The sequence below is a fragment of the Piliocolobus tephrosceles genome, chromosome 10 (assembly GCF_002776525.5).
Source record: "Piliocolobus tephrosceles isolate RC106 chromosome 10, ASM277652v3, whole genome shotgun sequence".
NCBI lineage: Eukaryota > Metazoa > Chordata > Mammalia > Primates > Cercopithecidae > Piliocolobus > Piliocolobus tephrosceles.
This window is the reverse complement of record NC_045443.1, coordinates 88390726-88406108: the sequence shown is the minus strand read 5'-3', so window position 1 is coordinate 88406108 and position 15383 is coordinate 88390726. Positions and strand designations below refer to the sequence as shown.

General features: G+C 38.7%; 1 protein-coding gene across 1 annotated transcript in view; it reads left to right on the top strand.

Moving 5' to 3' along the window:
• The window catches only part of EPYC (epiphycan), a 50047-nt gene that overhangs the window by 22365 nt on the left and 12299 nt on the right, over window positions 1-15383 (top strand). The window contains exon 3 of the mRNA XM_023205816.2: window positions 12515-12689. Within this exon, the coding sequence (XP_023061584.1) occupies window positions 12515-12689 (175 nt within the window). The remainder of the gene's footprint in view (window positions 1-12514; window positions 12690-15383) is intronic.

The window sequence follows — 15383 nt, the reverse complement described above, 5'->3', positions numbered from 1 at the left end:
CTTTCTGTTTCTTTCTCTCTCTTTGACTCCTTCTTTGTCTCTGTCTCTTCCTCTTACTGTCTCTCTCTTTGACTCCTTCTTTGTCTGTCTCTTCCTCTCTCTCTCTTTCCTTCTCTTTGGCTTTCTGTCTCTGTCTCTTTCCCTCTCTCTTTGACTTTCTGTCTTTCACCACCACCACCCCCCGCCCCCCGCTTTGACTTTCTGTCTCACTTTCTCTCTTTTTTCTCTACTGGTCTTCCCTGCCTCTGCCAGCCACTTACGCTGCTGTTCTTCCCTATCCTTCCTCTTTTTGATGGCTTCAGCATCCTCTTTGGGTTTTTGCACTGTGTGAAACAATTCCATGATTTCCTTGTGGTATTTAATGTGGGTTCCCCCAGAGGTTAGGAATTCCTTTTGTTTCCATATTGCAGTATGGGCATATAGGATTAGATAAGCATACTTGCTATCTGTATACATATTTATTCTTTTTCCCTTTCCCAGTTCTAAGGTTTGGGTACGTGCCACTAGTTCTGCTAAGTGGGCGCTAGTCCCTGGGGAAAGAGGCTTACTTTCAACTGTTACATCACTAACTATGGCATAACCTGCCCTTTGTATCCCATTCTCCACAAATGAACTTCTATCGGTATATAGGTTAAGGTCAGGATTAGCTGAGGGGACTTCTAAGAGATCCTCTAGGGCAGTGTAAGTCTGGACTATAATTTGGTTGACAATGGCAGTCATGATGGATTGGTTCCCCATCCTCTGGGAGAAAAGTGGCAGGGTTGAGGGCTGCACACATGCATATCTGAAGCACTGGTCCCTCAAGGAGTAGCACCTCATATCTAAGCAGGCAGTTGTCTGATAGCCATAAACTTCCTTTGGCACCTAGTATGCCATTTGCATCATGAGTAGTACAGACACTGAGATCCTTTCCTTGTATTATTTTGATAGCCTCTGATACTAAGGCAGCCACCACCACAAACACCCATAAACAGTGAGGCCAGCCTTTGGCTACTACATCCATTTCCTTACTTAGGTATGCCACTGGTTGTGGGATTGTCCCATGAGTCTGAGTAAGGACTCCAAGAGCTATTTCTTATCTCTCTGTGAAGTATAAAGAGAAGTTTGGTCCTGTGGGAAGGCTTAAAGCTGGAGCTTGTACTAGAGCCTGCTTTAAGGTTTTGAAGGCTGTTTCTGCCTCTGGTTCCCATTCTACTAGATGAGTATTTGCCCTCTAGGTCTCCTTGATTAGAGTATAGAGGGGCCTGGCTATCTCTCTGTATTCAGGGATCCACAGTCGGCAAAAGCTGATGATTCCAAGGAACCCCCACAACCGTCTTAATGTCTTAGGGCAAGGATAAGCCAGTATAAGCTGTATTAATTCCTTGCTGAGGGTCCTGGTTCCTCTGGCTAAGTTTAGGCCAAGATATTTGCCTTGTTGTAGGCAGAGTAGGGCTTTCGATTTAGATGCCTTGTACTTTTGATTACCTAGAAAGTTTAAGAGATCTAGAATAGCCTGCTGGCATGAGACTTCCAAACTGGTAGCCAAAAGTAAATCATCCACATGCTGAAGGACCAGAGTGCCTGGACTTGAGAAGTGGCCTAGATCTTCGGCCAGTGCCTGACCAAACAGGTGAGGGCTATCCCTAAACCCTTGGGGCAAGACCATCCATGTAAGTTGGGATGTGTGGTCTGTGGGATCCTCAAAGGCAAAGAGAAACTGGGAGTCAGATGGCAGGGGAATGCAGAAGAAGGCATCCTTGAGGTCCAGAACAGTGAACCATTATGCTTCCTCTGGTATTTGAGAGCAGAGTATAGGGGTTGGGTACAACTGGATATAGAGGAATTACTGGCTCATTGATGAATCTAAGATTTTTCACTACTCTACATTGACCATTTGGTTTTTGTACTCCTAGAATTGGGGTTTTGCAGGGACTGCTGCATTTTTTTACTGAGCCTTGAGCTTTTAAATGTCTAACAATATCCTGTAATCCTTTATGAGCTTCAGGCCTTAAGGGATGTTGCCTTTGATAAGAAAAGTGGTGGGGTCTTTTAGCCTGATTTGGACTAGGCAGGCATTTTTTGCCCTTCTGAATTGTCCTTCCAAAGACCAGACTTCAGGGTTGATTCCTTCCTCAAGCAGGGGACAACAAATGGGTAACTTGTTCCCATATTCATATAGATAATAGCTCCAGCTTTGGCTAATATGTCCCTCCCTAATAAGGGTGTGGGACTTTGAGGCATAACAAGAAAGGCATGTGAAAAGAGCAAAGTCTCCCAATTACAACTGAGGAGGTGGGAGAAATACTTGATTACAGGCTGTCCCAGGATTCCTCAGATGGTAATGGACCTTGAGGACAGCTGTCCGGGACAGGAGATTAACATTGAGAAAGCCACACCAGTGTCCAGGAGGAAGTCATTTTCCTGGCATTCAATGGTTAAACTTGCCCGGGGCTTGGTGAGTGTGATGACATGAGCTAGCGCTTGCCCCAGGGACCCTCAGTCCTGTTGTTGGATCATCTGGTTAGGGTCTTCTGGCCCAGAGAACCTTTGTCCTCGGGGACAGTGCGTCTTCCAGTGATTGCCTCAGCATAATGGACATGGGCGAGGGGGCAGCTTGTTTCTCATTGGACAATGTTTTTTAAAGTGTCCTTGCAAATCACACAGATAACAAGCCCTACCTGGTGATTGGCCTGCTCCATTTTCTGTCCTCTGAACCACCAAGGTTTGTTTGTCTGAGGGCCAGGACTAAGGCTGCGACCTTTCTCTGATCTTGCTTTTCCTTTTCAGCCTGTTCCTCTTGGTCCCTATTATAGAACACCAATGTTGCCAGGTTTAATAATGCCTCCAGATCTTGTTCAGGGCCCAGGGTTCACTTTTGGAGCTTTCTCCTGATATCTGTGGCTGATTGGGTAATAAACTGATCTTTTAGGATCAATTGACCCTTGAGGGAGTCAGGTGACAGGGGAGTATATTTTCTTAAGGCCTCGCATAGTCGCTTGAGGAAGGCAGAAAGATTTTCTTACTTTCCCTGAGTTATGGTGGACATCATTGAATAATTCATGGGCTTTTTTCTAATTCTCCTTAGTCCTTCTAGAACACAGGTCAGCAGATGTTTACGACTCCAGTCCCCATGATCTGAGTCGAGGTCCCAGTGGGTATCCATACTGGGGACGGCTTGTTGACCAGTAGGGAATTTGTCCCTTTCCAGGTATCTCCAAACTCCCAGACTGCAGCCAAAGCCACATTCTTTTCAATAAAGGCCAGGGTTTGATCTAACAATAGCATGATATTTCTCCAAGTGAAGTTGAAGGTTTGCCCTAGACTCTGTAGGACATCTATATACCTATGAGAATCATCTGAAAACATATCCAGGTCTACTTTGATCTGCTTTAAATCAGAGAGGGAGAAGGGGACTTGTACCTGGGTTGGGCCAAATTCCCCTCCCTCTACAGCTTGAAGGGGACATAACTGACAGCCCGGGGTTTTTTTTTTGTGGTCTCTTGGAGTTTTCTTTGTTTGTTTCCTTCTGGGCATGGGAGATTAGAGGAGGCTTATCATTAATAGGAAGAGGAGCTGTAGGAAGGCTAGAATATGGAGGTAAGCTGAGAGGTCCTCCTGTGAGATGTAAATTGCAAGCTTTGCATAGTTGCATATTCTCCTTCAATGAAAAGAAAGCTTGAACATAGGGTATTTCACTCCATTTACCTTCCCTCTTACAGAAAAGGTCAAGCTGCAGGATAGTATTAAAATTTATTCTTCCCTCAGGTGGCCATTTTTCCCCATCAGAGAGAGAATATTGGGGCCAGGCCATAGTGCAGAAAATAATGAGCCGCCTCCTTTTCAGAGTTTGTGGGTCAAATTGGTCTCAATAGCTTAGGATGCATTTTAAGGGTGAGCCTGTTGATGCCTGAGTGTTTTCCATTTGAACGACAAAATCGCCCACAGTTTTGCTTTGTTTGTCCCCCCGACCCTGGCTGCCCAAGAACCTACAACAGTCCCTGGACTCTGCTGATCAGAATAGTTGTGCTCACCGACACAGCAGCAGAAACACTACTTTTCCTCTTAGACCACAAAGAAGATCAAAGAAGGTCGGATTTAGTGGTCCTTACCAATGCATTCTCAAAAACCTGTTAGAGTCCTAAGCGTTTTTCTGTTAGTATTGGGATCTTACCCCTGTCCTATAAAGATGCTATGCCCCAAAAATGAAGTGGAGGGCCATAACCTGAGGGAGGGAAGGGATCTCCAGGGTTGGAAGAGTGATGCCTTTTGTCCTCACTTCTCATCATATGAATAGGAAGGATATCATTTCTGGGGCTCTCCATATCCTAGCTTCAGGAACAGCTTTTGTTAGGTCTGCTTGTCTGAAGAGGGATCCTAAAATTCCAGATAGTAACACCCCAATGCGGCTTTGGGCAAAATTTTGTCTTTCTGATTAGTGAGTCTGGGTGCCTAAAGAAAGGAACAGAGTCCCGAAATTTATACTAGAAATCATTCTTATAGGAAAAACTAGAAAAGTACTAGAGACAGGGAGTGGTTTTTAGAAGCAGGACTAGCCTCAGAGAAGAGAGGTGGGAGGAAGTTTGTCTGACAGGCATTAGGACCCAGGAGCCAAGGGTCAGGACAGATGGGTGCGTCTTGCTTGGGCGACATGACTTTGAGAGTTCCACTCATGGCTGCAGGGTCAACCAACGTTCTTATTTTATGTTTTTAATTATACTTTATGTTCTAGGGTACATGTGCACAACGTGCAGGTTTGTTACATATGTATACACGTGCCATGTTGGTGTGCTGCACCCATTAACTCATTTACATTAGGTTTTTCTCCTAATGCTATCTCACCCCTTCCCCACACCTCCCAACAGGCCCTGGTGTATGATGTTCCCCTTCCTGTGTCCAAGTGCTCCGTTCCCACCTATGAGTGAGAGCATGCAGTGTTTGGTTTTCTGTTCTTGCAATAGTTTGCTGAGAATGATGGATTCCAGCTGCATCCATGTCCCTACAAAGGACACGAACTCATCCTTTTTTATGGCTGCATAGTATTCCATGGTGTATATGTGCCACATTTTCTTAATCCAGTCTGTCATTGATGAAGATCTGGGTTGGTTCCAAGTCTTTGCTATTGTGAATAGTGCCACAATAAACATATGTGTGCACGTGTGTTTATAGCAGCATGATTTATAATCCTTTGGGTATATCCCCAGTAATGGGATGGCTGGGTCAAATGGTATTTCTAGTTCTAGATCCTTGAGGAATCGCCGCACTGTCTTCCACAATGGTTGAACTAATTTACAGTCCCATCAACAGTGTAAAAGTGTTCCTCTTTCTCCACATCCTCTCCAGCACTTGTTGTTTACTGACTTTTTAATGGTCACCATTCTAACTGGTGTGAGATGGTATCTCATTGTGGTTTTGATTTGCATTTCTCTGATGACTAATGATGATGAGCATTTTTTCATGTGTCTATTGGCTGCATAAATGTCTTCTTTAGAGAAGTGTCTGTTCATATCCTTTGCCCACTTTTTGATGGGGTTGTTTGTTTTTTTCTTGTAAATTTGTTTGAGTTATTTGTATGTTCTGGATATTAGCCCTTTGTCAGATGAATAGATTGCAAAAAATTTTTTCCCATTCTGTGGGCTGCCTGTTCACTCTGATGGTAGTTTCTTTTGCTGTGCAGAAGCTCTTTACTTTAATTAGATCCCATTTGTCTACTTTGGCTTTTGTTGCCATTGCTTTTGGTGTTTTAGACATGAAGTCCTTTCCCATGCCTATGTCCTGAATGGTATTACCTAGGTTTTCTTCTAGGGTTTTTATGGTTTTAGGTCTAACATTTAAGTCTCTAATCCATCTTGAATTAATTTTTGTATAAGGTGTAAGGAAGGGATCCAGTTTCAGCTTTCTACTTATGGCTAGCCAGTTTTCTTAGCAGCATTTATTAAATAGGGAATCCTTTCCCCGTTTCTTGTTTTTGTCAGGTGTATCAAAGATCAGATGGTTGTAGATGTGTGGTATTATTTATGAGGGCTCTGTTCTGTTCCTTTGGTCTATATATCTGTTTTGGTACCAATACCATGCTCTTTTGGTTACTGTAGCCTTGTAGTATAGTTTGAAGTCAGGTAGCATGATGCCTCCAGCTTTGTTCTTTTGGTTTAGGACTGTCTTGGCAATGCGGGCTCTTTTTTGGTTCCATATAAACTTTAAAGTATTTTTTTTCCAATTCTGTGAAGAAAGTCATTGGTAGCTTAATGGGGATGGCATTGAATCTATAAATTACCTTGGGCAATATGACCATTTTCATGATATTGATTCTTCCTATCCATAAGAATGGAATGTTCTTCCATTTGTTTGTATCCTCTTTTTCTTCATTGAGCAGTGGTTTGTAGTTCTCCTTGAAAAGGTCCTTCACATCCCTTGTAAGCTGGATTCCTAGTTATTTTATTCTCTTTGAAGCAATTGTGAATGGTAGTTCATGCATGATTTGGCTCTCTGTTTGTCTGTTATTGGTATATAACAATGCTAGTGATTTTTGCACATTGATTTTGTAACCTGAGACTTTGCTGAAGTTGCTTATCAGCTTAAGGAGATTTTGGGCTGACACAATGGGGTTTTCTAAATATACAATCATGTCACCTGCAAACAGGGACAATTTGACTTCCTCTTTTCCTAATTGAATACCATTTATTTCTTTCTCTTGCCTGATTGCTCTGGCCAGAACTTCCAACACTATGTTGAATAGGAGTGGTGAGAGAGGGCATCCCTGTCTTGTGCCAGTTTTCAAGGGGAATGTTTCCAGTTTTTGCACATTCAGTATGATATTGGCTGTGGGTTTGTCATAAATAGCTCTTATTATTTTGAGATACGTTCTATCAATACTGAATTTATTGAGAGTTTTTAGCATGAAGGGCTATTGAATTTTGTGAAAGGTCTTTTCTGCAGCTATTGAGATAATCATGTGGTTTTTGTCTTTAGTTCTGTTTATATGCTGGATTATGTTTGTTGATTTGCATATGTTGAACCAGCCTTGCATCCCAGGGATGAAGCCCACTTGATCATGGTGGATAAGCTTTTTGATGTGCTGCTGGATTCGGTTTGCCAGTATTTTATTGAGGATTTTTGCATTGATGTTCATCAGGGATATTGGTCTAAAATTCTATTTTTTTGTTGTTGTTGCTGTGTCTCTGCCAGACTTTGGTATCAGAATGATGTTTTTGTCAGGACCCCAGAGTTGAATGGCTTTCCTCTCTGTCAACCATCAGCTCAGTCTGGAAGTACAGGAAAAGCGGAAGTTGGTTCCAGGCAAACCAATGCTTCCAACTCTGAAGAGTTGGGGGTTGTTAGAGAGCCCTTTCACAGAAAGCCTGACCCCCATGTCTTTAGTCTGGCAGTCATGTTAGTTGCTTTTAACTGGCTGACAGGTGCCCAGTGTTTAGCCCCCAAATTCTAAGGAAAAATAGGACAGAATAGCAAGTGAAAGGGTCCAGTGGTACTCACTGCTTGACAATATTAGAACTGTTAGCAGTAAGAACTGTAGATAACTTATCTCATGGTAACCTTTGCTTAGGGAATATATTGTGTGTCCATGAAACAGTACATCTATTTCAGAAATGAAAAATGCATACCTCCCATTGACTACATGGCTACTAAAAGATAAAATGTGTGGGTGAGTTTGTGGAGAAAAGGGAACTCTTGCATACTGTTGTTGGAAATGTAAATCAGTACAACCACTATGAAAAACAGTGTGAAGATTCCTTAAAAAATTACAAATAGAACTACCATAAGATCCAGCAAGCCCACTACTGGGTATATATTCAAAAGAAATGTATCAGTATGTTAAAGATATATCTGTATTCCCATGTTTATTGCAGCACTATTCACAAAGACCAAGACAAGGAATAAACCTCAGTGTTCATCAATGGATGGATGGATAAATACAATGTGGTTTATATACACAATGGAATACTATTCAGACATGAAAAGAATGAACTCCTGTCACTTGAGATAGCATGGATGAACTTGGAGAATACTATGTTAGATGAAATAAGCAAGGCATAGAAAGATAAATACCATATGATCTCAGTGTATGTGGAATCTAAAATAGTTAATTCCCTAGGATAGAGTGGAATGGTGGTTACCAGAGGCTTAGGTAGTTAGGGAAAAGAGCGAAATGGGGAAATGTTGGTTGAAAGATACATAATTACAGTTAAAGAGGAGGGAAAAGAAAAGTCCAGAATAGGCAAATATGGAAACAGATTAGGCAAAAGTACAACCATAGAAAGTTGGTAAGTGATTGCCTGGGGCCAGGAGGTTGGAGGGGGGAAGGAGAGAGGATGAGAAGAGAGAAGTTGGAAATGGTTGTTAATGGTTGCAGAGTTTTTTTTTCTGGGTGATGAAAATGCTATAAAATTGATTGGGTGATAGTTGCATAACTGTTACTAAAAAAAATTGGACTATATACTTTAAACGGATGAACTGTATATGAATTGTATCTCCAAAAAGTTGTTTTTAAAAGAGTCCATTCTTAGTACATCTACACTAGAGGACAACCTAACTTTATATAAGTAGTCTATTGCTGTATTCCAGCTAAGAGAGGATAGTAATTTAGATAATGGTGATGATGGCAGATAGGGAACAAAAGTAATGATATTGATAGATGTTTAGAAAACAGTATTGACAAATCAAATGAACAATTGATCATAACTTAAGCATAATGTTTGACATAGACATTTTAGATAATTATAAAGATTGGCAAACCTTCCATCATTTACAAATTCACACATTCACCTGGTGATTCTTTTATTCATTCATAAAGGTAGGAATCAAATCTGGTTTATCTGAATTCCTTAACAGCACTTTTTCCATAACATATATATTACATTATCATTGGTTTCCTTATTAGAAACATAGCTGTAGATTAAAATTTAAAAAATTAAAATACAAAAAATGAGTTTTATTAACTCAAACACAATGTTGAATGGCAGCAAATGGTTTATGATCCCCATAAACAGGTATAATTTACATGTTCAACAAGAAATCTACACTAAAAGGACTCAGTGGATAATGAAGCAATCAGGAAGATGTATGATTACTGTTTCTGAACACACCAGTTTTTCATATTTTTACCCTGAAATTAAGACAAAAAAGTAGGCTTAGTGGCAGCAATATAATTATATAGATCATTTAGATGCACTTTTTGCTAAGGGGCAAATGAATTTCATCAAAATTATTGTTAACCAAATCTTATTGTCACTTAAAATGGTTCTGAATGTTTGTATAGAGATAATCTTCTGTGGGCAACAATGGTGATTATTGGAAAATGAAAGCTTTTAATCTTTTGTCATATTTTTAATAGTAACACAGACATTGCTAGTAAAAGTCTCAGTTCAATCTGAAACAATAAATGTAATTGGATTATTTTCTATGGAGAGTCTTTATTTCTCCAGGGAGCAGAAACTTAGTCTGAGACACTTCAGGGTCACTTCAACCGCTTTTACCCTGAGATTGGGTTGAGGTGATACATTGCTTACATGGAGTCACGGCTGTGCAGGGTGCAGAGACTGGGACAGGCTTAAAGACTTCTCTCTTGGTAGTTATCTCTTCATACTGACATCTGCTGATATCTCACTCAGCCTAGGTCACTGTGAACTATCCATTTGTCATCTCTGGAATAGACGTACTGTTTTGTGGATGCAGAATTTACTCCCTAAGCAAAAGCTACCATAATATAAGTTATCTACAGTTCTAAGACCAGGTACACAAGAAAATAAAAATAAATAACTTACTGCAAACTGTCAACTCAAAGATGTACCCTGCTGGTACTATGTTAAGAAGACATAGAAGTGCAGTGACTTTGACTGAAATCAAAGTCATATGTAGTAATGACCATTTGTATTATATTTTTAAACTTTAGGGAAATATAATGAACAAATTAAAAAGTTAAAACAGGAAGAAGCAATTCAGAGTAAAACAAGCAGCCAAAGAAAAAAGAATAGAGGAAAACACTGAAAGAATATATGAATATTTGTAGAAGAGGCTCAATTATGTTTGCATTCAAGTGTTACCAAGTGTAGCTTGAGAAAAAGGGCAGGGATTTTTTTCTGGTCATTTGTGTTTATGTTCAAATTTAGTTTTCTGCAACATAAGCATACAAGTCTACCACACGGAAGGCCAGGCCAGGTGGTCTTGTTTTCCTGGACTCTTTTTTTTTTTTTTTTGTATGCATTGCCTCACAACTTCATATCACAGTATGAAGATTGTTGAAGAGGGAGAAAAGATGCCTAAATCACTTCTATTTAATAGTGAAAATAAATGTGTCTACAAAACAAAAGTCTCTCCAGGCACAGTGCTTTGAGGTTCTGCAATTTTGCTGACGTGAAAAGGCATTCCTTTTTCTTGGTTTTCAAAGTTGTATTGCATTTACGTTTTCTTAGCAAGGAAGCATGAACAAAACAATTTTTGATAAACACAAAAAGCTGTTTTGCCTCATTATATTGGATGACAAGTGAGATCTTACAGCTTCACATCAAATCAGTGGAAAAACAATTATCTGTAAAAAGTATGTGCAAACATTTTTCTTACAAAGCTAAGATTCAAGGCAACGTGTCTGGAATTTGTTTCTCCCTTTAGACTGCCTCCATTCCATGAAACATCTGTCTCAATTTCCGCTCTTCCTGGAGCCTCCTTTTGGTCTCTCTACAAATCCATTCCTTCTGAATCTGTCTCATTCTGACCTACAGATGGAAACCTTATGTCTTTCTGTTTAAGAAAATGTGCCCAATCTTCTCAGCTGGAGTTTTCTGGCCAAGCTTTATTATATCTTCATGTATTGCTCCTAATGTCTCAAAGACAGTATAATCTGTTTTTGTTTTGATTTCATGCTTTAAATAATTTAAAGTAAGTATTAGCACATTCACTGATTTGTCTCAGAAAATCTCTAAACGTAGAGCTGTGAATTAGATATATTTTGGATAAGCAAAGTTTGAAAAATTATACTTCAATAAGTACTTGCTGATTGCCTATTATGCTTACAGCCTATAGGTACACAGATAAAAAAGATGACATACTTTACCATCCAGCAGGCTTGGATATGCAGAAAACAAATGGAACCAATGTAATACAGCACAGAAAAAGCTGAAATAGACTCTAAGGAAGCACAGAAGGATGCACAATTCAGAAATATAAACTGATAAAATAAAGTTTAGTGTTTCTTAAAAAGAATAATTTTCATTTGTGATTTGCAATGCATCTAAATATATTAAAAGTGATATCAAATCATAAGTGTATCTTTAAAATTTTTTGGTTATTCAAACATCTAGAAAATATTTGGTCTGAAAATACACCTGTGTTATAGATGAAAGGAATAATTTGCACATCATTTGTTATTAAGTAATACAGAAATAATTTATGTGTTTCCTTACTAATTTAATGAAATCAAATAAAGGGTGGAAAAAACCAAAAGGCCATATTGGTGTGGTTAAGGGAAAATCTGGGATTTCTGGGGATGCCACAAGGACACTGGGCCACAAAGGGTGGGTCCTGGATGTCGCCATCCCAATTGCCTGGGGCAAATTTTCAACCCAAGATTACAAGGCCATCAGAGAAGTAGATATTTACTAAGTACCACAAAGAAATACACATTCAGACAAGGGAAGAAATCTGAAAGGAAGGTTTCTCCTAAATACAAACAGTATTCTTAAAAGCAATGACTCCATTACTTACAATGTACAAGTTAGATAAGAGCAAAATAGGTATAATCTAAAATACAATATATAAAAAAGAATCTTTGAATAATTTTGTGATTTTATAATTGCCTCCTCATGTCAAAGCTCTCAAAAAGTCAATTTTAACATATCTAGATATCATTGGAATATTTGCCATTTTAATAATATTGAAAACACATGAGAAATGGCATATCATAATCAAATCATAGTTTTTATGTCACTATATATTTTATTTTAGTATAAAGGATACTTTTCAGTAAAATGCCATTAGAGAAAGTATAAATCATTGGTAAGGAACAGAATATTTGAACCTAGGAAATCAAGGATTGAAAGGACAGGAAAATATGTATCAATTTCTGCTCAGTTATTACCTTCAAGGGGAGTAGAATGAGGGCTGAATGGTGATGGGGACTTTTCAATTTTACTCTGTACACTTCTGAATTAATGTGAAGCTTTCACAACATTGATGCACTCTTGTAATGCTACTTATTATTAGAAAACAATAAATGAGCTTTTTAAAAAAACTATGAAATGAACAAACATAAAATGTTAAAGAACAAGAAGACCAAAAAAAAAAAGGAGGCATTGGAAACAACTTCTAAGATTTGAGAAACAAAACTAATTAAAAACAACAACAGTTACTAGAACCATGTGTGTTCCTCCAAGCAAGCAGGATGGTCACATTGTTGAACTTTAGCACATGAGTGTCCTCTTGTGGCAAAGATGGGTACATTTTAAATTTGTGTCACTGCCACACAGAGTGACTGAGAAGTTTGCCTGAAGAAATTCTCTCTCTCTCTCTCTTTTTTTTTTTCCAGATTGAAATAGCCACAGTGATGCCTTCAGGGAACCGAGAGCTCTTCACTCCACCCCCACAGCCTGAGGAGGCCCAGGAAGAGGAAGAGGAGGAAGAATCCACTCCCAGGCTGATTGATGGCTCTTCCCCGCAGGAGCCTGAATTCACGGGGGTTCTGGGGCCACACACAAATGAAGGTCAGATACATCAAAGCAGAATTACAACTGAGTCCCCATTAACTGCAAAGCTTCAACTCTACAGAGAAACCACATGACATGACCCAAGAAAAAAGTTTTGGAATAGGCCAGGTTTGAAGTAGATTTATACATAGATTTTACATTCAAATATAAAGCAGTTTTAATAATTCAGCTTTGGTCTCGTTAAAATGATCAAATAACCAAAGATGTAGGATGAAAATGTTGTACAGCATTACTGGAAACCTGTGTGGTGGAATGTATTTGTAGAACAGAGAGTATTAGATAAGCAGGAAAAAATCTTTGCCTCTGAGATCAGGCCACAGCATTTTGAGGGGATAAGAGATGATGAGGATGAAGATGATAGCAATAGTAATATTTTGCACTAATTGAGCATATACTATCTGTGGCCCATATGCTCAGCACTTCACATTATCTCATTGGATTATTAAAACCTCCCTGTGAGAGTGTTAATATTACTTTTCATTATCATGGAGAAAACTATAATTCAAAGGGATAGTAACTTGCCAGATTTCACAAAGCTGTTACATAGTGGGTTTGAAGCCAGCCTGTTCAGATTCTTGGCTGTTTATTTATTTAAAAACAGACTTCTTCTCACTCACTCCTAAGAAGCAACAGAGAGAGGAAAGTATTGAACAATATCAGACACTATGTTGCATGGCCTGCAGCTGAAACCAGGGTCTTTTAGTTAATGAGAAGGAATTCTTGGTGCTACATGTGATTCTATTATATGTCTATATTTCCTGCTTGAACGTGTCACTGTCAACCTTGGGGGTACTCAAGAGGACTCACACTGGAATACTTTTATATATACAGAGAATGGCATAGTTAGGGAGTATAGAAAAAAAGTAAGGAGAGTTCCCATTGCAAGAGTTGAGTGAGTATAGTGTCTCTGTATTCCAAGTTCTGTAGACACAAAGCTTTAAGTAACCACTGTTTTCATGAATATTTCTGCCTAGCACAGGAAGATAGACATACAAACAAATTTAGAGGCAATACTGTATGTATTAATCCATGTTCACACTGCTGATAAAGACATATCCAAGATTGGGTAATTTACAGAGAAAAAAAGGTTTGATGGATTCCCAATTCCACGTGGCTGGGGAGGCCCCAAAATCATGGTGAAAGGCAAAAGGCATATTTTACATGGCAGCAGGAAAGAGAGAAAGACAACCAAGTGAAAGGCGAAACGCCTTATAAAACCATCAGATCTTGTGAGACTTACTCACTACCAGGAGAACAGTGTGAAGGAAGCTGCCCCCATGATTCAGTTATCTCCCACCAGGTCCCTCCCACAACATGTGGGAATTATGGGAGCTACAATTCAAGATGAGATTTGGGTGGGGACACAGCCAAACTGTATCACTGTATTACAAGTCTTATGAGAAAAGTCTGTCCAGAACACACTCGGAGACAAAAAGAGTATGAGGAGCAATGTTACCTAAAGCAAGACTAAAAGCAAAGAACAGGAATCAAAAGTGAGAGTTTCTTGGAGAGACAGAGGAGGCAAAACGTATGTATTCAAATCCCAGCACTGTGACTTGTTGGGTTTTTATAGTCTTGAGCAAGGCATTCAATATTTTTGTGCCTTAGTTTTCTCATCTAAAAAAACATGGGATGATAAATAATAGAACTTGCCTTATAGAGATGCTGTCAGGATTAAATGAATACATGTAGTTACTGGCCCATAGTAAACATAGTGTTAGTTACGAAAATTCTAATATTGATAAAGGAGTTCATGCACTGTTTTCTCTCTTAACATTTTTAGTGTACCATACACTATTATTAACTAGGAATACTGTGGTATAGCAGACCTCTAGTACTTATTCATCCTATATAACTGAAATTTTATACCCCTTGAACAACTCCCCATTTCCTGAGGCTCTGGTAACGACCATTTTACTCTTTGCTTCTTTGAGGTTTAGCTATTCTTCAATAAGTAATATGAAAAGTTGCCCTTTCATCCAATGCCTTCTATATGCCAGACACTTGAATTGTTTTATCTACATTAACTTTTGGAAGAGTCATAACACTATATATTGGACACTGATTACCCGTTTTTAAAAATAAGAAAACTAAAACTCCAACATCCTATAAAATGTGTCCAGTATCGCAGAGGTGATATGTGGAATGCAACATAGACCAATAAATCTTGTCAGTGTCATTAATGAATATATTATATTCTTTCTGTGTAGTTAAATTTCTGTGTAGTAGAACACTGTGCAAGTAGAAAAAGGAAAAGACATAATGAGAAGGAAATGTAAATATCCAGCATAAAGCACCCAAAATAGGAAAATTAAATATCCCTGGAACATTACTTATGTTTAAGTGATTTCAGATCCTTCAAAAGTTGACCAACCCAGTATCGATACCTGTACTCTAAATCTCTCAGCTGAGCCAGAAACAACAGAGAAGCAGAATGCCCAATCCTTTCAAAAGCTTGAGTCAAGTAATGCTTCACTAATGTCAATTTAGAAACATAAAAAAAACTAAGACTTTTAAAGAAAATTTTTGCGTCTAAAGTACTCTGAGGATAAATAATAAAGTTAAAAACTCAAACTCACATTTTAATTTCAAAGAAGAAGCACACATTCATCAAAATTAAATAGTTTAGAAATATTTAGAATAGTAAAAATACAAATACCATATTTCTACTACTAAAACAAATTTCTAAAA